At 44.1% G+C, this 23,455-nt stretch overlaps 1 protein-coding gene across 1 annotated transcript; it reads right to left on the bottom strand.

Moving 5' to 3' along the window:
* Positions 1-4,714: 4,714 nt before the first annotated feature.
* ADI1 (acireductone dioxygenase 1) lies at positions 4,715-11,638 on the bottom strand. The gene is made up of 4 exons (XM_005289649.5): positions 11,330-11,638; positions 8,203-8,322; positions 6,334-6,513; positions 4,715-5,238 (listed from the first exon to the last, which is right to left on the bottom strand). The coding sequence occupies exons 1-4, from the start codon at positions 11,447-11,449 to the stop codon at positions 5,116-5,118; spliced, it is 543 nt and encodes a 180-aa protein (XP_005289706.1). The 5' UTR covers positions 11,450-11,638; the 3' UTR covers positions 4,715-5,115.
* Positions 11,639-23,455: the final 11,817 nt, after the last annotated feature.

The following is a 23,455-nucleotide window of genomic DNA, read 5'->3' as shown; positions in this document are numbered from 1 at the left end:
CAGCCTTGCAGTTTTCTGCACTCCTTGTCTCCTGTGATGAAAGTTTGTTCCCTGCCTCCCCTGCCTTAGCTGATTGTTACCTGCATCCCCTTTGCCTCTCCGCTCTTCATTTGCCTGCCCCCCCAGGCTCCCCCTCACTATTTGTTTTCCTGACTGCCCTGCCCCACCTGGAGTGGGGGACCCCCTAGCTGTTTGGTACCTACCACCCAGGCCCCACCCTTTGCTGTTTGTTCCCTGCCCCGTCCCACCAGCATGCCCTGTGCACTCCCTGCCATTGCGATTCCCCCCACCATTTTTGTTTGATCCCCCATTCATAGGCCCCCCCCCACACACATACATCTACAGCTGCCCCTCACTCACACTGCAGCCAGAGGAGCTGGCTTTCCCCAACTTGCTGGTGTGAGCCCCACCTTCTTATTATTTGTTTCATTAATTCCCCACCACCACCACCCACAGGGTTTTGTTTGCACCCTCCACCCTCAGCAGCAAATCCAGCAGGGAGGAGCAGACAGCCTCTGTTCTCTTTATCCCCACCCCTTCATCATTTCTATCCCCCCTCCAGCGGCTGGTCACATCACCTGCCTTTGATGGTGGACTCCGACCTGGCCACACATGAGGCTTCTACTCTGGCAACTTCATCCACGGAGGGAGGCAGGAGGAGACTGAGAGAGGGGAATCCTGGCCACCTTCATTGCCCCAGCTTGGCTTTCTCCCCATCCACCTCCCCATGGCAACCACCACCACCATTGCTGCCTGTACCCTCAGCCACCCTTCCGGGCGGCAGCAGGAGGCAGAAGCGGGGTCTGCTGCCAAAACTCCTACCCACCAAGGGAACTCCCTCAGGTGGCAGAAAGGGCCAGTGTAGGAAAAACAGTAAGAGCCCTGCCCACAAAACTCCTTCCATGTCAGCGGCTGCGGCCCTCCGTCAACTGTGGCACCCTCCCCACCCTCCCCACCACTTCTGGGAGCACTCACTCTTCAGCCCCACAGTATATGCCCAGGTGACTGTGGCCCTGTCCGCTGTCCCATCGCCATCTGCTGTGGCCCCTCCATGCACTACTGCTGTCGTTGCCTCTTCTTTTCACATCAATGGCAGCCAGAATCTCTTCCCCACCATGACCAGTAGCCACGACATCCATCGCCTTCTGGAGGCTGACTCGCGCCACATTGAAACCTATGCATGGGCGTTGACAAGCTATAGTGGTGGTGTCCAAGATGAATTGGAATGCCATTTTCTTCCTGGCACATGCACACGCCCCTGCCTGAAGGCCGTGGGAATGCTGATGGAGCTCAGCTGGAGGACGACCGGGCTTCTGTGAGCTTAGTTGATGCTACGGAGCTCTTGTCCCCCGCCATCCTGAGGTCACCTGCTGTGATTCTGCACTTCGACCTACCAAGTTTATATAATCTTAGGAGTTGAAGTGTTCGAAGGCAAAGGCGCTCCAGTGGATTCTCCTGCCTCCCTGTAGCTAAATCCTAATACTGTTCTCACTTCCAAAAATTCTCCTTTTGTTACAGTGATACGGGCCCGTGGGTTTGGAGCAGAAAGTTTTTATTTCTATTCTCACTTAATTTTAGAGCTGTGAAAATGGCGCATGATCCTAAATCTGTAGTTCTTGACAGCAGAGAGATGGGTACCATACTGTGCTGTACCACCAGGATGTATATATCCATCTGTGGAGGCAACACAGCAAGGAGGCACTTCAGTTTTGTTTCCAGTATTGTATTCTGTATCATGAGACTGAGATTTCCACAGAAATTGCTGTGGACATGACTGCTGGGAGGAAAGGGGAGGGAATAGATGGCAAAGGTAAAGACACTGGTTAGTAGCATTAGCCTGCTGGTTACATTAGCCTATGATACCTCAGTGAGAGCTCCCCAAGATAGGGTGACTAGATAGCAAATATGAAAAATCAGGACATTTTTATTTGGGGGGAGGGGAGCCAGAGATAGTTGCCTGTATAAGACAAAGCCCCTAATATCTGGACGGTCCCCCATACAAGTACTTAAGTGCAATCTCTTTATTGTGAAAATGCAACACACAAATGTAGAATTATTATTATTTTTACATAACTATACTCAAAAATAAAACAATGTAAAATTTTAGCACCTATAAGTCAAAGCATGAAGGGGCATACAAATGTTTAGCATGTCTGACACATAAATACCTTGCAACGCCAGCTACAACAGTGCCATGTGAATGCCTGTTCTCACTTTCAGGTGAAATTGTAAATAAGAAGCGGGCAGCAGCATCTCCCAGAAATGTAAACAAACTTGTTTGTCTTAGCAAGTGGCTGAACAAGAAGTAGGACTGAGTGGACTTGTATGAGGTGTATTGAAAAATACTATTTATCTTTTTTACAGAGCAAATATTTGTAATAAAAATAACAAAGTGAGCACTGTACACTTTGTATTCTGTGTTGTAACTGAAATCAATGTATTTGAAAATGTAGAAAAACATCCAAAAATATTTATAATAAATTTAAATTGGTATTTATTAACAGTGCAATTAAAATTGTGATTTATCACCACTATTTTTTTAAATCTAGTTAATTTGTTTTGCATCAATCGCATGCATTAACTGCAATTAATTGACCATCTTAATTTTAAGTAACTTTTTTTAAATCTGCAAGTACTTTTTCAAAGTATTTTTTGGGAACACTCATATGCCTCCCACTTGTCCCAGATACTGGCTGGCCTCCAAAACCTATTCTCCCAGCTTGTCCAGATCCTGAGTTCCGACTGCCAGGGCTTTTTTCTGTTGGCCCTGCTGTTGCAGGCTCTGCCCCCTTCACTTCTGATTGGTCACTGCAACCAGCAGTGGGGAGATTCACATCCCAGTCCAGCAGCAGCAGGGAGACTGTCAGAAAGGAACCACCTTCGGGATGATATGGTTGCTGTTACTGAAGTATCCATTTTATGGAATGATGCTATCTGTATATAATATCAATACATATATAAAATGGAAAGGAAATTTATAAACATACTTACAATTGAGAGATTTTTTTTCATTGTTATTCCTAATTTATTTGTGCATATGAATAAAATTTCATTGTTGCTTTTTCTCTCTCTTCCACTATGTGCTTACATAATTTAGTTAGTTGTCCACACATTGACTAGACAATTGCAGGGACTACGGGAGTTGAAAGAACTTACACTTAGACCTATACTTTAACTTGTAAATACATATACTATTTCCACAGCATACTTGGTCTTAAGTCTGTAATGGTGTACTTGGCACTTATACTTACCTCTTTTTTATCAGTGCTTACAACACCATTCAGACCACTCCCACACTTGCCGAGCTTGAAATTTCAGTCTCTCTTCCTATTCCTTACATGGCTGCTCCCCTCATTTCTTGCCTCTTCATAGGGCTCACCATAGGAGGTAATGCTCTCCTGCCGCTTTTCTGAATCCCGTTATCCCTGGTTCTTGTCAGTCCTTTCCTCTTGGTCCAGAGTCTTCTCTGTTTGATTGCCCTGTGCTCCTTGCTTTAATTTCCCATCAGCCTACCACCCACTTTCCAGGTGTGCCGGGTGAAGTTAATGGCATTAACTAGAGTACGAAAGCTCTAATTAACCTCTTCATGGCCTGTGTGTGGTTTATATACCCCATCATACTAGCTAGGATGATAAGTGACATACAAAAGGTTGGGGCCATTTCTATATACATTTGTGATTTTGAAGATTCTAAATAGTACATCTTTTCTTCAAAACCACTACTTCATTTTCAAAAAACATTTAAGGGATTAAAAATAACTGCATGTCTTTATAAATCCAGACTCTGCAATACTGTATAATGAAAATGTTGTCACTACAAAGGGAACTTAGGATCTTGGCAACTGGAAGAATCTTTTTAATGAGGTGGGCAGAATCAACCTAATCCAATGACTACATTATAAAGACTCACAGGGTACGTCTACATGGAGATAAAAAACCCACAACTGGCTCAGCTGACTTGGGCTCGTGAGGCTCAAAAATTGTATAGACCTTCGAGCTCGGGCTGGAGCCAGAGGTCTGGGAATCTATGAGGATGGAGAGGCCCAGAGCTGGGCTCCAGTCTGAGCATCTACACAGCAATTTTTAACCCTACAATCTGAACTCCACCAGCCTGGGTCAGCTGACCCGGACCAGCCACAGCTGTGCCGCAGGGCTTTTATCCCCATATAGATGTACCCATATATGCCCCAGACCTCCATTTCCACTATCTTGTAGAGTCATTTGCACATGTGCAAACCGGGTTTAAAATGTTACTAATTTGGAATGGTATCGGTTCACATCCACTGTGCACAGCTGTAAACAACTGCACACAGGGCCCAGCAGTGAAGAATTTGCATGCCTCGATCTACACTCCAATTACAACCTCATCAGGAGACTGAGCAGGCACAACATTCTGTGCTGTAGGCAAACTTTCCTTTTAAAGCAAACATTTAGACAAAAAGCATTGTCATTTTTGACATTGTTGAGGAGGCTTATTTCAATAATACTCCTGAAATTTCACAGTGTCTGAAGATCTCAAAACACTGGACTAAGGTGGGTAACTCTACTTATCTCTATTTTACAAATGGCAAAATTAAGGCAGAGTTAATGATTTGTCCAATGTCAAAAAGCAAGTCAGTGAGAGAGCTAGGACCGGAATCCAGTTAACACAGTCACAGAAACACTATTGTCCAATGGGTTCTTAGTGTCAGGACATGAAAATAGCTAACAGACACTTAAAGATAGAAAATCATTTTATTAAAATGCTACAAAAGTAAATCACTGCAATTCATTATAACAGAGTCACAGACATTTGTACTAGGGCAGAGCTAGGTAAATTGCATATGAAGGTCCTGATTATGTGAATTCATCTTGTGCAGATTCTTTGAGAGAATGCCGCAGATTTTTAATTAAATACAATCATCTTAAGTAGTTTGATAGCATCATTTCAGACTAAGATGAACATTAAGTATTGTCCATACTCCCCATTCAACCCTCCCAAAATTAGAGCTAGAGAAGCACATTTGGACAGGGGAAACAGAACACATCCTACAGTGAGTGGTGTTGAAGTACAAGATTCCCAATTTCCATTCTGCTCAAGCTTGAGGACATTCCACACATTAGACTTCAGAGAGTATTACTGTGCTGCTTGTGCCAAAAACTGGATGTACTGTCCTCGAGCAGGAAAGTGATCAGCTGGCCGGTTGTATGCTGTCCAGACTGGTTCTCCAACAAACAGCCTCATTGCCTTCACGTAGTTCTGCAGAAGGAAAAGGAAATTGCAAATAGCATAACAGCTCCTTTTGGAGGCATCTGAATTACAGAGTTAACAACTCCTGTTGCGGTTTATGATACTTTCCACTTCTGTAGCATCTTTCAAAGCATCTCAAGATGCTTTAGGAGCTTCACCCTACCCTGGGAGTTCCATCACTATTTTGCTTCAGTGTTCCTAGCAACCTGACAATTGTAGTAGTAGCTGTACTTAGCACTGTTGTACTGTTTTACAAACTTCAGAGGATTCTCAATACCCCTGTAAGGCAGATAATGTATTAACCCATTTCACAGATGGAGAAAGTCCATGACCTTCTCCATGAGCAAGTTTCTCAGGCTTTGCCTATACTGGGACACAGGCATTGGTGTAGCTGCACCAGCACAGACCCCTAAATGTAGACATGCAATGCTGGGGTTTGCACCAAGTGAGCACATCCTTGTCCACACTTGGGAGTCAGCACCAGTGCAGCTACACTGATTGCTCATTCAAGGCTATTCCCACAGACAGATAAGGCCGTAGGGCTGTATTAAACATATAACCCCTCTCAGCAGGTCAAAGAGCAAGTCAATGGTAGAGCCAAGAATTCATTTAGGATTTCTGACTGCCAGCTGTGGCTCTAGCCACTAGACTACACTCCCTCTCTACAGGCAAGTTTAGTACTCATGAAAGATGCCAAGACAAGTATGCTCAGTTTATCTACAGAAGAGGTACAGAGCAGAGGCAATTCAAGCTTCCCTATGTGGCTCTGCCTTCAGCCTGGCTGAATCAATCTCCACGCCTCAGCCAACTGTGGTGGATAACTGTAGACTCCCTGGACTCAGGCCATACGCCGATTTCACACAAGTTACAGAACGTGTCTAAGATGGCAGTGACTTGAAGTCACTACTAATAAGCTGCATAGGAACTGGCAACTAAGAGGTGAAAGCTCAGATTCTATAAATCATTTTGTATCCCTCACGTTCTGGGTTTAATGAACTACAGATCTGAAATAGCATATTTAGTCACCACTATGCAATATGCCTTTGTACACTTGTCTGTCAGTGCATATATCTAGGAGTGTAATAGATAAAGCCATATACAAACATTTTCATCCAGTGTAAATCGGTGATATATGCCAGCAGGAAGAGTGATCATGTCTCCCTTTTCCATGAAAATCCGGATCCACTTGTCATCTTTGTCTCGAACATCAAAGTAGCCACTTCCTTCAAGTATGTAGCGAATTTCATCATCCAAATGCAAATGTTCTTCATAAAATATTTTTATCTAGGGTAGGAAGAAGAGGATATTACATTTCTTTCAAAGTTTGTTGAACAAAGAAATAAATCTAAATACAACGGCATATAGAGATTGTCTCCCAATGTTTGGGAGACACTTTACAAAGAGTCCAGAAAGATATAAAACTCTGACCAATGCACTACTAGACTATGTTAACGGCACATGAAGTCAGGTCTATGCTTGGTAGGATAATATTCATCTATAGTTGTACAATTATCTGGGATGCACAAATATGATAGAGCTGAAGTCCCCTGTCACTTTACATGGAATAAGTCAAATGTAACATCACTGCCTACTGTAGCTAATCATCTACATGAGAACAATACAAGTAATTATTGCCAACTAGGTGGACCGCTGCATAGTGATTCATACTGTCAACAAGAGACAGACCCTGGGTCAGAGTCCCAGATTCAAGGCCTCGCTCCCTAACCAGCAGAGACAATGTTCTCCCAGATCTTTGGGAGGCGAAGGATACTTTGTCCTTGGGACAATTTAGGAGCAATAATGCCAGGTTCTGAAGAAGTCCCATGAGGACTTGTCAGGAGAGGCAGGGGGAACTACTGCAATGCCATCGGTAGGGAAGGAAGTGATGAAGCCTTGAGGAACAACTCCATTTAAGATGGATATGGAGAAACCTCACCATCAGCACCGAATTCCTGAGTTACCATATCATTCACATTCAGTTGGAATGGCACATCTTTATGTTTAACTGGTGAGGAAGGAGTTTCATTATAAAATGCATAACTGAGAACTTGACATTGTTTCTACTGATCTGTTCTGAAGCAACCAGGACATTAGTTCCCCAAATTAAAACGTTTCTCAGCTGGGGAACTGCACAAATCCCTCATACCCCTCAAGTGTTTAGCACATTTCAGACTTTAAAAAAATTAACTGGAGACAAAAGAACTAATTACCAACTAATACATTTTGCAGGCTGATAATCCCCAAAGTGCATGTAGCTGTAGGCGTGTTTCAACTTTGAAAACTGCCAAGTGAGCATGCTCACAAGTTATTTCAAATGTATGGGAGGTCACAAATTCCCATCAAAATGAATTTGGCAGAAGTTCCAATTCCCTCCAATGGTGAGTATGTTAAAATATTCTTAGCACTAAAATCAATCACCTTGACAACCAGGCCAAGAGAGAGAAGAGTGGCCTCCTTTTTCTGAGAACACTGAGAAATTATTTATGACAGTACTGAGGGATTTGTTATTGTTGATTAAAATTACCACCATGTGCTAGGGAAGCAGTGACCAAGCTCAGGGCTTGCTGCTCTGAAGTTCAGAAAGGGGAAAGATTTTGCCAAAGCCCCAAACTGGCAATGGCCTGACCTTAGTTTGGATGATAATCTAATAGTGTTTGCAGGGCTCCATTTGCAAATGTGCAGTTTCAACATGACAAATGAGAGCCACAAATGGGAACCATTCTAAAAGGCATCATATGTAAGCTACTAAAGGGAAAGCGATTACAGAAAACACAAAACACTCTCTCGTTTTAAAAATGGAATCCAAGCAGCCATTTGAAAATCTAAAAACTAAATAATGTGATTTTTAAAAATGGGGAAAAATCCATCGTTCAAAGAGCAGGTTCTGAATGTGCATTTCAAAAGCTGGTGCATACTCTAGTGGTAGACTTCAGAACTTACTCCCTTCCCAGATCCAAACCAGGGCTGCTTTACCTTGTCTTGATAATTTGGCAGCTTATCTTTATGTATCGTTATTATATCCATCCAAGAATAGTTTTTCTCTTTCCGAATCCTTGCTAGGTCTGGGTCAGTCTCATAGTTGTCAGCATCCAACTGTGTGATTTTTTGGAGGGAGGGAGGGAGGAATTAAAAACAAACATCCATCAGAGACAGCCAGGATACCCAAACAACTACTTCCAAAACCAAAAAGCGCAGCCAGTTAGTGTATAAATAACATTTCAAGTTACATACTAGTTACTAACAAGTCCAGCAAGGTTATTTATTTGTTATTGTGTAGTCTAAAGAGAAAAAACGGGATTATAGAAAAGCTAGCCTTTCAGAGTCAGTGTGGGTGTCTCAGCGGGACGTACTGGGGAAGCAAGCTCAATCTGCCATCAGACACTGCTCCCACAGTCTGCTTCTCGTTCCAGAGCCAGAATCCCAGAGTTAGAGTGAATCGTGTCTTGTCCTCCCTCACAAAGAAAACAACTGGGAGTCCCTCGTGACTAATCAGCAGGATTGCCAATGTCCCTGCACAGTTGCTGAAGTTTGGAGTTACCAGGAGGAACATTCTCGTTGTTCGTAGTCACTTCACTACCGCTTTCCCACCAGGCAGCCTGCCAACCCTGGCAAGGCACGCTTCCAAAACAAATTAGCCTTGGTGGGGAAGCAGCAGCAGCAGCGTGACAGCAAAATAAATAAATAAATAACATTCAGTTGAAAGTTGGCAACAACAATGGGGGGAGGGAGGGTGTCTTCATTGATTATTTTAAAAACTTCATTAAACTGCTCTGGTTACAGACTTTCTTTGCTCAGTATCTATTATTGTTCCACCTTCCCGGATGTGAGAACATGTTAATAGCCTCTTTCATTTGGGTTATCTGAGGTTAGGGTGACCAGATGTCTCGATTTTATAGGGACAATCCTGATTTTTGGGTCTTTTTCTTCCTTTTACCCCCCACCCCGTCCCGATTTTTCACACTTGCTGTCTGGTCACCCTATCTGAGGTTCCACATTCTCAGCTCTAAATGTTTTGTTTTGGGTTTTTTGGTAGGAATTAACAATAGGCTCAGTGACTTGTTACTGATAAGCCTACACTTTATGCAATAAATACCAGGCTATAAAAACCTTTATAAGGCTCACCACAGGTACATATCATAGCCCTAAAAGAGTTTCTCATATCAGGCTTAGAAGAGTCTCTTATAAAGGTTACTTGCTCTAGTGAACCCAGCATGTGACTGGGATACAGGAATTATTGAATTCTATCTTGTGTATCCATAAGGGATACATTTTACAGTACAAGACTGTCTGGCCTGTAGCCTAGGTGCCAGAATTGCTCAATTATTCAGTTCTTCTGTCTGACCCACCCATTATAGAGCACCACCAATGTACATGTGCTTCACTTTAGGAACCCTGTGAATTAGCCTGTGAGAAGGAGAGATCGTGGTTAGCTGCCCAAACATCTAAAGGTAGAACTTTCATAATATATTTGTTTATTTGTCTTTACTAACCTCGCCCATCATCACTAATCTAAAAATCACTTTTCTACAGCAGGGCTGTAACATGTTTTGCACTTACATAAAATCTGTTACCTGCTCCCCACTGTTTCACTGTCTGACAATCTAAAAAACAGACTAAGAACATTTATACCAATATAACTTCACCCACATTGGGGAGGAGGGTTGCTGTTTTAGCTATACAGTAGAACCTCAGAGTTACGAACACCAGAGTTACAGTTTTACGAACTGACCTCAACCACACACCTCATTTGGAACCAGAAGTATGCAATCAGGCAACAGCAGAAACAAAACAAACAAACAAAAAAGTACACAGTACAGTACTGTGTTTAATGTAAACTACTAAAAAATAAAGGAAAAGTAAAAATAAAAATAATAATAAAAAAAAGATGTGACAAGGTATGGAAACTGTTCCTGTGCTTGTTTCTTTTAAATTAAGATGGGTAAAAGCAGCATTTTTCTTCTGCACAGTAAAGTTTCAAAGTTGTATTAAGTCAACGTTCAGTTGTAAACTTTTGAAAGAACAGCCATAATGTTTTGTTCAGAGTTACGAACCTCCATTCCCGAGGTGTTTGTAACTCTGAGGTTCTAATGTACTGGGCTAGGTAAAGCTGAACAATTCTTGAGTTTAGACAAGGCCTCAGTCTTAATCTAAATTAATTTTGAAAAGTGGGCACTAAATAGGCTAAGCCATTTATGCACTTTTTGGCTCATGTACATTAAACCTCAAACTAGGATCGCAAGCATATGACACCACCTTTACATTTAAGCAGGCTCGCATGCTTCCAATTCCAGCAGGGATCTTAGGTTTTCACTTCTATTAAAAAAAACAAATCATGATTTTTAAACTACAAGGGCAGGATACCTGACACTCCTTGGGCCCTACCTGCACTGAGATTCGATCCCTTATTAGCATCTCTCTCTCAAGAACCATGTCTGGGCCCAGACAGGCCTTTTAGACTACCCGATACATTTGGATTTCCTTTGGCACAGGTTCTGGCCCACTGGACCATGAAGATGGGTTTCCATTATTTCCAATATTAAGAGGCAAAGCCAGGCCATGTGGATGTGCAAGTACGTGTTATGGAAGTGAATGGTATTTCAAGAACAAGCAGGAGGAGCATCAGACAAACAGCTGGCGTTGCTAGTGCTGCGGCACAGACTCTTAGCAAAGGCAGGGGCTGAAGTGCAGTTAATTTAAAAGACAAATGGTAAGTGACTCGGGCAGAGGAGAGGGCCCATCAACAGCCCACCCTGGGCGGGGGATCTGGTAACAGCAAAGCAGTACCCCCCCTTCCCCGATCAAAGGCCAGCGGGGGTTTTCAACCCCCCACTCCACCCTGGCCGTTACAGCACGGTTTAGGAGCAGGGATCGGGGTGTTATAAGCCACGCTGGCGCTCGCACGCTGTAAACACGTCTATGGGCGGAGGCAAAGACCAGAGATGTCTGGGACCCGGGGCCCGCACTGCGCAAGCAGCTGGAGCGAGACCCTGCGGCAGCCGGGCGGCTGGAGGCTGCGGGCCAGGAGCTCCCGTCCCGGGGACCCGGGCTGAGTGGCTGCACTACAGGCGCCGCTTAGGGTTAGGCCATGCTCGCTGCCTACTTTCCAATGGAAGACTCCGAGCCGGCGCAGCTGCTCCAGGCTGACGGGCCGGTGCGGCTCCTGCCGGTGCGGGGCCCTCTGGTCCTCTCCGGACTCGTCCATGTACCACGCTTCCACCATCCTGACCCGCGGCTGCTGGGCGAGCTCTGCTCCGCAGCGCGCCGGCCCGGCTCTCAGCCAGCCAATCGGGCCGGCCCAGGGCCGCGGCAGGCTCCCCCCGCGCAGCCGGGCTGGCTGCAGCCCGCCCGCGGGCACCGGCGGAGCGCGTGATCCGCAGAGCGCCTGCTGCCAAAGCGCCCGGGCAGCAAAGGGGCCGCGGCTTCCATCCCCCACCCGGGTCGGGGCTCGCGCTCCACAAGCTCTGTGTGACTGTGCAGAAACAGTCTGCATCCTTCATAGGAATAAGGCTTAGACTCCTACGTGGAAACGTGTTACCTTGCAAGAGGAAATCCAGCAGCTGCATTGAAACACTTGGCAGTAACATTGCAATATTCCAGTAACCCCAGAGTTAGTTTACCCATGCCGAGGGTGACCATCTGGCTGGTATTTGACCAACCTGGCTGTTTTTTTTTTTTATAGAATTGCCAATTGCCAGAAAAATCAAGTAATCTGCTGGGCTTTTTTACCTGAGCCTAAAGATTTGCATTATTGTCACAATACTTATGTTAAAAGTTTCTCTGTCCAGCTAAAGATGCTGCAGTTGTCCCATTTCTGCAGTTTAAGTAAGAAAATGGTGTTATAAATCTTATCTATGAACTATGTGTTATATCTAGATCAGTGCTCCCAAACCAGTGGTGGACAACCTGCTGTCCATCAGGGTAATCTGTTGGCGGGCTGCAAGACAGTGTTTATATTGACTGCCCACAGGCACGGCTGCCCACAGTTCCCAGTGGCTGCGGTTCGCTGTTCCCAGCCAATGGGAGCTGCTGGTAGCGGCACGGGCCGCAGGGACGTGCTGGCCGACGCTTCCCGCAGCTCCCATTGGCTGGGAAAGGCGAACTGCAGCTACTGGGAGCTGCCGGTGGCCATGCAAATGTAAACAAACTGTCTGGTGGCCCACCAGAGGATTACCCTGACAGGCTGTGTGTGGCCTGCAGCCCGCAGGTTGCCCACCACTGCCCCAGACTGTGGGTTGTGGCCCCCCCAGGGGGGTGCAGAGGACCGTTCGGGGGCACAGCAGGGCCCCGGGTGAGCCCCCACAGGGGGTGGGGAGGGAATGTCACCCAGCCCCACTTTACCCCAAGCCATGGCCCTGGCTCCCAGCCAGGGAGCCCTCAGCCCCAGTTGGCCCCAGCCTTGGCCCCTTTACCCCGTCCACCCTAGCTCCTGGGGGTGGGTTGTGGACACGGTAAGGGGGTGCACAACCATGAAAAGTTTGGGGACCACTGCTCTAGATACTATAAATGGCTGTTGGGAGGTTGAGGAGTTCCCTTGGGGTTTGGATTGCGGAGAGCTTGTCTTGCGGGGGATGGGAATGTGGGGGGGGGGGCTTTTTTTGCATTGCAAAAGTGGTAGCCATGCCCATGCTGCAAGATAACACATTTAATGCTCTGTTTTGGAGGCTGAACTAGGCTTAGGCTTGGAACAATTCGATTTTTATGGCTAAACATCAGTTTCACTGTACACACACACAGGGGAAAAAACATTTTAGAAGGTAATTATCAAAATTTACAGATAGGCAGAGTAAGGAAAATGCTGCTTCAGAATTTAGAGTTTGATGTAAGGATTTTCCCAGTGTGTTTTGATATATAATGGTGACGATTTGTGTTTTAATGGTTATAAAGCTTAACTTTTTGAATCTCAGCATTGACTGTCATTCCCTCCACCCATAATTTCTCACAACTGTGAAAATTTAAATCAATAAAAATCTTTTCAAAAATGCTTAAAAAGACACATGATATCTGTCAGAATTATAAAAAATAAAAATCAAATTCTGCTAAGCATCATTATGCTGCAGCATAGCTGTCTGGCATGGGAAGGAATATCAGCGTTCTAACATGTAGTTTTCTTGCTAGCGTGGACAGGACATACTGTTCTATAATAATGTTAAGGGACTGTGTTACAGGCTAGGTCAAGATCTGGCAACTTAAAAAGGGTTAGAATGCAGATTCCTTTAACTGAGGTACAGAACAGTTAACCTTGGAGAGAGGACAGGACTGAATGTTACACAAATATAACCATGTTTAAACACAAATGTGAAACATGGTTGTGGCCCAGCTACATTAAATAACAATTTCTTTTTTTGCTTCTGTGGGCAGAAAAGAAAAATATGCTGTGGATCCCTGATTTAACCCTGAACTATAGCTGTCTAAATAGTAATGACATAGTTTGTTACCTGCGCTGTCAGACAAAACATTATAAACATGGATGGGCCACATCCTTATTTCACAAGTTTGCTGAAACCTGGTAATTTAAGGGCTTGGACGGCTGGTCTCCTGGTACCTGTGTACAAGTTTAGCTATGTCTGTTTTTATGTCTCCTTATACTTTGTAGAGGTGCTCACCCACTACAACTTTTACATTTTATAAGTGTCCTTTGACCCAGATAACATTCAAAGTCAGATTTTAAAACTTTTAATAATTCCATTTAACTGTCTAAAGTATGTATTTTTGTACCTTCAAAATAACATTACTTTGGTATTATTTCAAAAGTATTATTATTATTATATTGTACAGAGTGCTAGCAGTGATCCGTGTTCTGCAAAACATGGAAGAAAACAAAATCCCTGACCCAAAGAAATGTACTGAATTGTGTGTGCAGACACTGGTTTTTCAGTGTTCTTACAGCCCCTAGCACAGTGGTTCCTGGTCCAGGATTGGGGCTCTTAGGCTCTACCACAATACAGATAAATAAATAATATAATAATCAACAGAGGGTCCTGTGGCACCTTTGAGACTAACAGAAGTACTGGGAGCATAAGCTTTCGTGGGTAAGAACCTCACTTCTTCAGATGCAAGTAAGTGCATCTGAAGAAGTGAGGTTCTTACCCACGAAAGCTTATGCTCCCAGTACTTCTGTTAGTCTCAAAGGTGCCACAGGACCCTCTGTTGCTTTTTACAGATTCAGACTAACACGGCTACCCCTCTGATAATATAATAATGTAACCAGTTAAATATAAATATATGGACCAGATAAGATACATACGTACCAGGATGACCCATCCTGTTGGTTTCCCTTTCTTCTGTTTTTTAATATATTTTACACACACAAAAAATGACATTAAAGGAACATTACGCATGCAAACTCAAGCACTCAAAGTTAGGAAATACCACTATTAAGATTGCTCATGCATTAATTGATTTATTTTCATAACACTTCTGTGAGGTGAGAAGATGGCATCATCCACATTTTACAGATGGAGAAGTGAGGCAAGAGATTAAGGGCAAAAGTGTCCACCAGCTTTTGGTACCAAATTTGAAGCACATATGATCTGATTTTTCAGAGAATTTAGGGCATGTCTACACTACAAAATTAAGTCAACCTAATTTATGTTAGTGTACAACTGCCACAGTAACTAAATCATTTGTGCGTGTCTAAACTTTGCACCTTGTGTTGATGGTGTGTGTCCTCACGCTTGCACGATTGAACTGTCAGTGTAAGGCATTGTGGAACGGCTTCTGAAAGCCAGCAACAGTCGATGTAAGCAACAGTGTCTGCGTCGACGCTGCGTTGATCTAAATACATTGACACTGACTCTACGCCTCTCGTGGAGGTGGAGTTATTAAGTTGGTGGAGTGGATGAGTCACGTCAGCAGGAACGAAAATTTTAATGTAGACACTTACATAATTAGGTTTCAGAGTAGCAGCCGTGTTAGTCTGTATCCGCAAAAAGAAGAACAGGAGTACTTGTGGCACCTTAGAGACTAACAAATTTATTAGAGCATAAGCTTTCGTGGACTACAGCCCACTTCTTCGGATGCATATGTAGTTAGGTTGACATAAGCTGCCTTGCATCAACCTAACTCTGCAGTGTAGACCAGGGCTTAGTGTGATACTGAGGCCCATTGATGTTCACTACTGTGTCAGCAACTCTTGTCCGGCCTCACATACTCAGTACATGTCATAATGTGTATCTAAAAGTTGTCATGTAAGATATCATATACAAACTGGTAACACACTTGTCCTGAAAATCATTGTGTTGTGTATGTACAATGTTATAAATATGTGCTAGAATTATGTCCTTAAAATGTGTTTGGCAAGCAATGCATAAGCCCAGTCTGCCATAGACAAAGGAACCTGTATTTGCCTGGTCATCAGGCAGAGATGATGAAGGTACACTTACATGCATGGTAAACAAAGCCATCAGAAGAGCAAGTGGGGAAAGATGCACCAGGATCAATGAACTTTAGAAAGATATAAGGAGAGAGAAAAAGCCATATTGGCATCCTTCACCTGAAGAGATAAAGGAACTGAGCACTTGGAGCTCTGTGAAGGCTCTGGCTCGAGAGTCTGGTCAACCCTGCTGGAAAAGAGACTCGATTAGAAACACTTTGAACAAGAGAGTCTAGTTGGTTAAATCAGATCTTAGTCTTAGAAGAATATAGTTACTTTTGTTTGCTTGTAACTCTTTCTATCTGGGGTGGGGGGTGTTGGGGTCACCTTGCAAGGAATAACCGAGGCTGGTGGAAGCCAGGGTGAGGTTATTGTGCTATGAGCATGCTGCTGGGGTCAGGGCTTTCAGCCAGGGCTGCACAGTACAGATAAGCCCAGGGCTACAGGACAGGCAATGACACAACCTCTTACTGATCTGAGTTGAACCCCAAAGTGTTACACTTAGCATTACATAGAACTTTATGTGTCCAAAGCACGGCTGACTTCTGTTTTAGGCTCAGATCAAGCCCCAGGGTCTTAAGTTGGACACCCAGAAAATGAGGAACATAATTAGTGACCACCTCTGAAAAATTTGGTTTAAGTGACTTGCTCACCATCATATAGGAATTCTGTGGCAGAGGCAGAGAGAGAATACAATTCTCCAGATCAGCATTCAACTGCCTTAATCACAAGGTCAACCTTTCCATGTCTGCAATCCGCTACTTCAGTTGTTACACACCTTCCAAGTTCTGCAACACATGAAGCAGAGGTAATACAGACATTTTTTTCCTTCACTACACAACCCTGATTCATCCCCAGAGTATGGTGAATCCAGTGCATTGAATAAGGCAGAGGTTCTGTGGAAAAAATATTTTATGATCATGTAACTAGAGACTGTATCATAAATAATGCATATTCACATAGGTAGGGCCCTACCAAATTCACTGTCCATTTTGGTCAATTTCATGGTCATAGGAATTTCAAAATTGTAAATTTCATGATTGCAGCTATTTAAATCTGAAATTTCATGGTGGTGTAATTGTAGGAGTCCTGACCCAAAAAGGAGTTGTGGGAGGCAGTGAGTCGCAAGATTATTGTAGGGGGGTTTGCAGTATTGCTACCCTTACTTCTGCCCTGCTGCTGGTGGTGGCACTGCCTTCAGAGCTGAGCAGGCGGAGAGTGGTGGCTGCTGGCCAGGAACCCAGCTCTGAAGGCAGAGCTGCTGCCAGCAGCAGAGCAGAATTAAGGATGGTATGGTATGGTATTACCACCTTTACTTCTGCGCTGCTGCCTGCAGAGTTGGGCCCTTATTCAGCAGCCGTCACTCTCCACCACCCAGCTCTGAAGGCAGCAACACAGAAGTAAGGGTTGCAATACTATGATCCCCCCTAAAATAAACTTTTGACCCCCCCCAAATAATTCCTTTTGGATCAGGACCCCTAATTTGAGACGTGCTGGTCCCCCCTGTGAAATGTGTATAGTATATGGTAAAAGTACACAAAAGACCAGATTTCACAGGGGGGGACCAGATTTCATGGTCCTTGACTGTGAATTTGGTAGGGCCCTACACAAAGGGAGCCAAATTAATCCTGATTTTGTCCTTTCCTAACTTTTGAATGCTTGACTTTGCAACTTCATTGTTCAGTTAGTGTCATTTCCTAGGGTTTTGAAAAAGCAAATTGAAAACTCAAAAAATTCCTTTATGTGGCATCATATTGACACACATGATTCATCAGCATTTCTGTTCACGTAAGCTTCTAACTGTGTTTAGCTCCAGCTTTGAGCAAGGCATCCTTGGTGTTCCTCCAACCACACTGTCCAAACATATCACCCAGGGCTAGCTTACAATTTACAAAGCCACAAAGCTGCTAGAAAGCAAGCTGTGAGACACTTGCCTCTCCATTCTCACTGCCAGAGCACAAAGATCAGGTGTTCCAGGCTCATTACCACAGTAGGGCTAGGCTTATTCTTTTGTTCTTCTGCCAGAGGGGAAAATCAAGTGGAAGGTTGCCACAAATTTGGAGCTGCTTTTGGAGGGGGAAGTCAGGAGGTATTATCTCCTTTTGACCACGGGGGAGTTTGGGGGGGATTGCAAGTCTGTGTAGGACCTGAAGCAATTTCTCATGCTTAAGTCTGGACCAACATACACAAATATGCTTAAATCTTAAATTTTTTCCCAAGTAGGTAGACTGGCAAAAGCCAGAGGAAATGCACGTTGTTGTGATTCTTGTTTTCTTCCATTATTTTAAACCCATTTTCTCTCTTTTGTTCCTGCTCTCATCGCATATGCTGAGAATAGCACGAGTATCAAATTATTTTTATTTTGTTGATGTATCTAAAACTGACAAAGGGAAAGATCAAAAGTGATCAGCAGGATTTCTCTAAAGTACATGCTCTCACTGATGCCTGGAGACTGCGTCTCCTCCAGGTCCCTGTGCTGCTGGAAATTCAGTTTATGAAATGCTTGAGCAAATCAATTCTGAGTCAGATGCTCCTCACAGTATCCTTTGGTCCCTCAAGGCAAAACTGAGGGAATTTCTTTTACGCTAAGCAAGCTGGAGGGGCTGTCTGGAAAAGACAGATAGGCATAGAGAAGAAGTGCTCTAAGGTACAAGGAATGGAAGATTATTTTAAATCTTTCAGCTCAGGTTTCCTGGGAGAAGATCACCAGTTGGCATCAGGCCATCTGGTTTTTAGGTTTTATGTTTTGTTACATTCAGTTTAAGAAATTAAAGGAAATAAAACAACAGTTTGGGGTATTTTGGGGAGGCTGGGGTTCCAGATTAAAAATCTTATTTTTGGAATTCAGTTTTTCTCTGTATTTTATGTAAAAAGTTGATCATTTCTCCAATGATATTTTTTAAAGCAAACACATTCACTCCTAACTGGAACAACTTGACATGCTTCATCAGTTACATTTTCAGTGCATATTCTGGAATGGTGCTTCATTCAGTGACGGCACTAATTTTTCACCTGTAATACAGATGCTGAGAGCAAATGTGGGCTAGAAAACAGTGATATATAGTTAGTTGTATGTGGCAGAGCACTAACCAGAGGGAAGATATGTTTTTAAATTCTACTATGCAAATAACTAAAGGAGATAATGGAACTAAGTGTGTGCTTTGACATTAACAGAAAATATCATCTTAATGTGACTATTTGTATTAGGAAACAAAGTAGCATGGACAATTGTATATGGTAAGTATGTCTACACTATGAAATTAGGTCGATTTTATAGAAGTCCATCTTTAGAAATCGATTTTATACAGTCGATTGTGTATGTCCCCATTAAGTGCATTAAGTCGGTGGAGTGCATCCTCAGTACCGTGGCTAGCTTCGACTCACGGAGCGGTGCACTGTGGGCAGCTAGTCCACAGTTCCCGCAGTCTCTGCTGCCCATTGGAATTCTGGGTTAAGCTCCCAATGCCTGATGGGGCAAAAACATTGTTGCAGATGGTTTTGGGTACATGTCGTCAGTCTCCCCTCCCTTCTTCCCTCCCTCCGTGAAAGCAACTGCAGACAATCATTTGGCGCCTTTTTTCCTGGGTTACCCATGCAGATGCCATAGCATGGCAAGCATGGAGCTCGCTCAGCTCACCGCTGCTGTTGTGAGCATTGTAAACACCTCGTGCATTATACTGCAGTATGTACAGAACCAGCTAAGAGACGGCAGCATGAGGATGACTGTGAGGAGGACATGGAAACAGACGTTCCTGAAAGCACGGGATGTGGCAAGTGGGACATCATGGCGACAGTGGGGCTGGTTGATACCGTGGAATGCCGATTCTGGGCCAGGCAAACAAGCACAGACGGTGAGACTGCATAGTGTTGCTGGTATGTTACAGTCCCAGTGGCTGCGAAACTTTCACCTGTGTGAGGCCACTTTCCTGGAACTCTGTGAGTTGCTTTCCCCTGTCCTGAAGTGCAGGAATACCAAGATGAGAGCTGCCCTGACAGTTGAGAAGCGAGTGGCTATGGCCCTGTGGAAGCTTGCAACTCCTGACTGCTGGTCAGTCGGGAATCAATTTGGAGTGGGCAAATCTACTGTGGGGACTGCTGTGATTCAAGTTGCCAATGCAATCACTGACGTTCTGCTATCAAGGGTAGTGACTCTGGGAAATGTGCAGGTCATTGTGGATAGCTTTGCTGCAACGGGGTTCTCTAACTGTGGTAGGGTGATAGACAGAACACATATCCCTATCTTGGCACCGTACCACCTTGCCAACCAGTACATAAACTGCAAGGGGTACTTCTCAATGGTGCTGCAAGCACTGGTGAGTCACAAGGGACGTTTCACTGACATCAATGTGGGATGGCCAGGAAAGGTGCGTGACACTCACATCTTTAGGAACTCCAGGCTGTTTGGACAGCTGCAAGAAGGGACTTACTTCCCAGACCAGAAAATTACTGTGGGGGATGTTGAAATGCCAATAGTTATACTTGGAGACCCAGCCCACCCCTTGCTCCCATGGCTTATGAAGCCATACACAGGCAGCCTGGACAGTAGTAAGTAGCAGTTCAACTAGAGGCTGAGCAAGTGGAGAATGGTGGTAGAATGTGCCTTTGGACGTTTAAAAGCTCGCTGGCGCTGTTTGCTGACTAGGTTAGACCTCAGCGCAACCAATATTCCCATTGTTGTTGCTGCTTGCTGTGTGCTCCATAATATCTGTGAGAGTAAGGGGGAGATGTTTATGGCGGGGTGGGAGGTTGAGGCAAATCGCCTGGTGGCCAATTTTGAGCAGCCAGACACCAGGGCGATTAGAATAGCACAGCTAAGTGTGCTGCGCATCAGAGAGGCTTTGAAAACCAGTTTCATAACTGGCCAACCTACCGTGTGAGAGTTGTGTGTTTCTCCTTGATGCAAACCCTCCCCCTTTGTTGATTTTAATTCCTTGTAAGCCAACCATCCTCCCCACTTCAATCACAGCTGGCAAAGGAAATAAAGTAACTATTGTTCTGAAACCATGCATTCTTTATTAATTTTTTAAAAAGTGAGATAACTGACAAGGTAGCCTGGGTGGGATGGGGTGGGGAAGGAGGGAAACACAAGGCCACATTGCGTATTGTAGCCACACTACAAATCAAAACTGTTTGAATGACAGCCTTCTGTTGCTTTGGCCATCCTCTGGAGTGGATTGGCTGGGTGCCCGGAGCCTCGCCCCTGTATTCTTGGGGGCCTGGGTGAGGAGGATATGGAACTTGGGGAGGAGGGCATGGAACTTGGGGAGGAGGGCAGGCTAGGTTACAGAAGCTCATGTTAAAACTGTCTGAGACTGGTTAGAACTAGGTTAGGAAGGGTGCAAGAACATAGTAAGCAAGAAATAGAAGGTTCCAGAGAATATAGGAAAAGTGCACAAACAGTGTGGTTGCTAAGACAACACAGCAGAGTATAAAAGACAGTCTGTGAGGAGAAGTTTGGCACTCTGTGGGACGTCTGAGACTCTCACAGGCCAACATCAAGATCCATTGACGCAGATCCCGAGGACTCATTCCGGTGCTTGGCCAGCTCCGTTTGTTGGACTTTGCTGCTGGACTGCATAAGCTAGAGTGCTGTTAATGGTTAATAATTGCTTAATTAGGCATTCAATAAACTTTACTTAGAGTGGAATGCTCTTGTCCAATTACTGGTGTGCTCCAATTCATCCACAAAATTCAGTCAGCATTTGTGGAATCCCTGCCATTGGAGGTTTTAAAGAACAGGTTGGCCAGGGATCGTCTGTGTTTACTTGGTCCTGCCTCAATGCAAGGAAATGGACTAGATGACCTCTCAAGGTCCCTTCCAATTCTACATTTCTATGTACAGTTCTACAATCCTGGCCTTATCTCAGATTCACCTTGTACATTCTCTCCCCGTCTCCCCTCCCCCCAATCAGGTTACTTAACATCACTCTTATTCAGTTTTCCCATCTGTGTACTAAGGAAGATAATGCTTGCAGTGATGGGGTGAGAATTGATGTCTGCAGAGTGCTTTGAAATCTTGGATGAAAGCTGCTGTAGAACTATAAGTGTACTACTGCCATCTGCTCAATGAAATCAAGAGCCTCCTGTGTCTCCTTGGCCATTCAATGATACCAGAGATTCTCTTTTAGCTCCAGTGGCAGGGGCCTGTGGGGCTGGAGTAGAATGAGAGGTTTATTTATACTGTTGTTGTGAAATTCCAAATGGCTATGATGTACAAAATTGGAGCCTGCATATACTACAGGTGTAATACACAAAATCCCCTCTAGCAACTCTCCAACATCACAAACTAATCACTGGGGAGGCAAGGTCGATGAGGTATTGGACCAACTTATCATGGTGAGAGAGGCAAGCTTTTGAGCCACAGAGCTCTTCTTCAGGTCTGGGAAAGGTATTCCATAGGTCAGCTAAATGCAAGGTGGAACAGATTGGTTAGCATAATCAGTTAATGTATATCCTAAGGGGCCACTCAATGTAGAGTGGCCTCTTAACACCTCTGCAGTCCCACTATAGATTGGTGTTTGATGGATGGATGAAGAAAAAAAGAAAGGCAGCAATACTACTGTAGAAGAGATGCTTGGAAGCATTTGTGCTTGTTGTACACAGCATATATGTAGAGTGCTACTGATTCCTCAGAAAGGCCTTCTCCCCTTCCATATAATTACATAAACCTATGCTAAAGTAGCATCAGGAATGCAAAGTCAAGTTAAGAAATCCCACAATTAAGGTTGTTCCATCTTTATTTCATCCCCTTTTTTGTCCCTATTATGACAGTGACTTCACTTACATGATCACATTGTTTTTGCCACAGGATCCCTGCCACATTCAGTGCACAGGATGGACAGACAGTGGTCACTCTATAGGTGGCTATTCCAATATTTCCATTAATTCTATTAATTTCTCAGGGTGCAGCTTTGGCTTTATTTACAGCCCACCATCTAAATCCTAGGCCTACTACAAACATTATTTATTTTTTTCCATGGATTTAGGGACTTGTCCAGCCTTATACAAAAATTTTGAAGCAGAGAGGCAGGGAAAGAATCCAACCAAATTTCCAGGGTGACATTCAATTGGGTAGAATGTCCTGGATGGGGGGGCATATAGAAAATTTAGGAACTGGTCATTTAATTAAAAACAGCCAATGCCTACATACAAGGGGACCAAAGTAAGATTACAATGGCAACCTTAATTCTGGGATTTCCCAATTTTTGACTGCTTAATTTGCAAGCATAACATTCTTTTAACTTGGAACTGAGGAAGCACAAAAAGTTCATTAATCCAGTAAAATTAAGGGTTGGATGTAATTAGAGGCTTTTATAAATGCTCCTTAACAAACTTAAACTGGAATTAAACTTTCAATACACATGGCTGCATTTTTACCCGAGAAGTGACATATTAGAATAGGGTTCTTAAACCTACTGTCACATCAATTTAAATGGACTCTTTTTTTTTTGAGCTGGCAACCATGATAAGGCCTGTGTTTCAACAGCTAAACTGGCCGATGAACCATGAACACCAGCAGAAGTTCTGCAGGCCACATACAACCCTGCAATACACCTCTGAAGCCTCCATTACCTCAAGTGACCCCAATGTAAATCCATTTAAAGGTACTCCAGCTGCACAGGTATGAAGCTATAATTGGGCCTGCTGAACCTCAGCTAGTGAGAGTGATTTGTGATGCAGGAAAAGTCCAGTTTATCCATCAAAGCCTACAGTGAGGTAAGAAATATGCTCAGTTTGAAAGTAAATGTTTAATGCATCAGCAAGACACCGCATAGGGAACCCTACAGCGGAGTTTAATAAATGCCTTGACTAGACTAGAGATTTACCCCTTTATACCATTTCAACTACATGGAT

The sequence above is a fragment of the Chrysemys picta genome, chromosome 3 (assembly GCF_011386835.1).
Source record: "Chrysemys picta bellii isolate R12L10 chromosome 3, ASM1138683v2, whole genome shotgun sequence".
Classification (NCBI taxonomy): Eukaryota; Metazoa; Chordata; order Testudines; family Emydidae; genus Chrysemys; species Chrysemys picta.
Note: the sequence above shows the minus strand (reverse complement) of the source record. Positions and strands in the feature narration are given on the sequence as shown.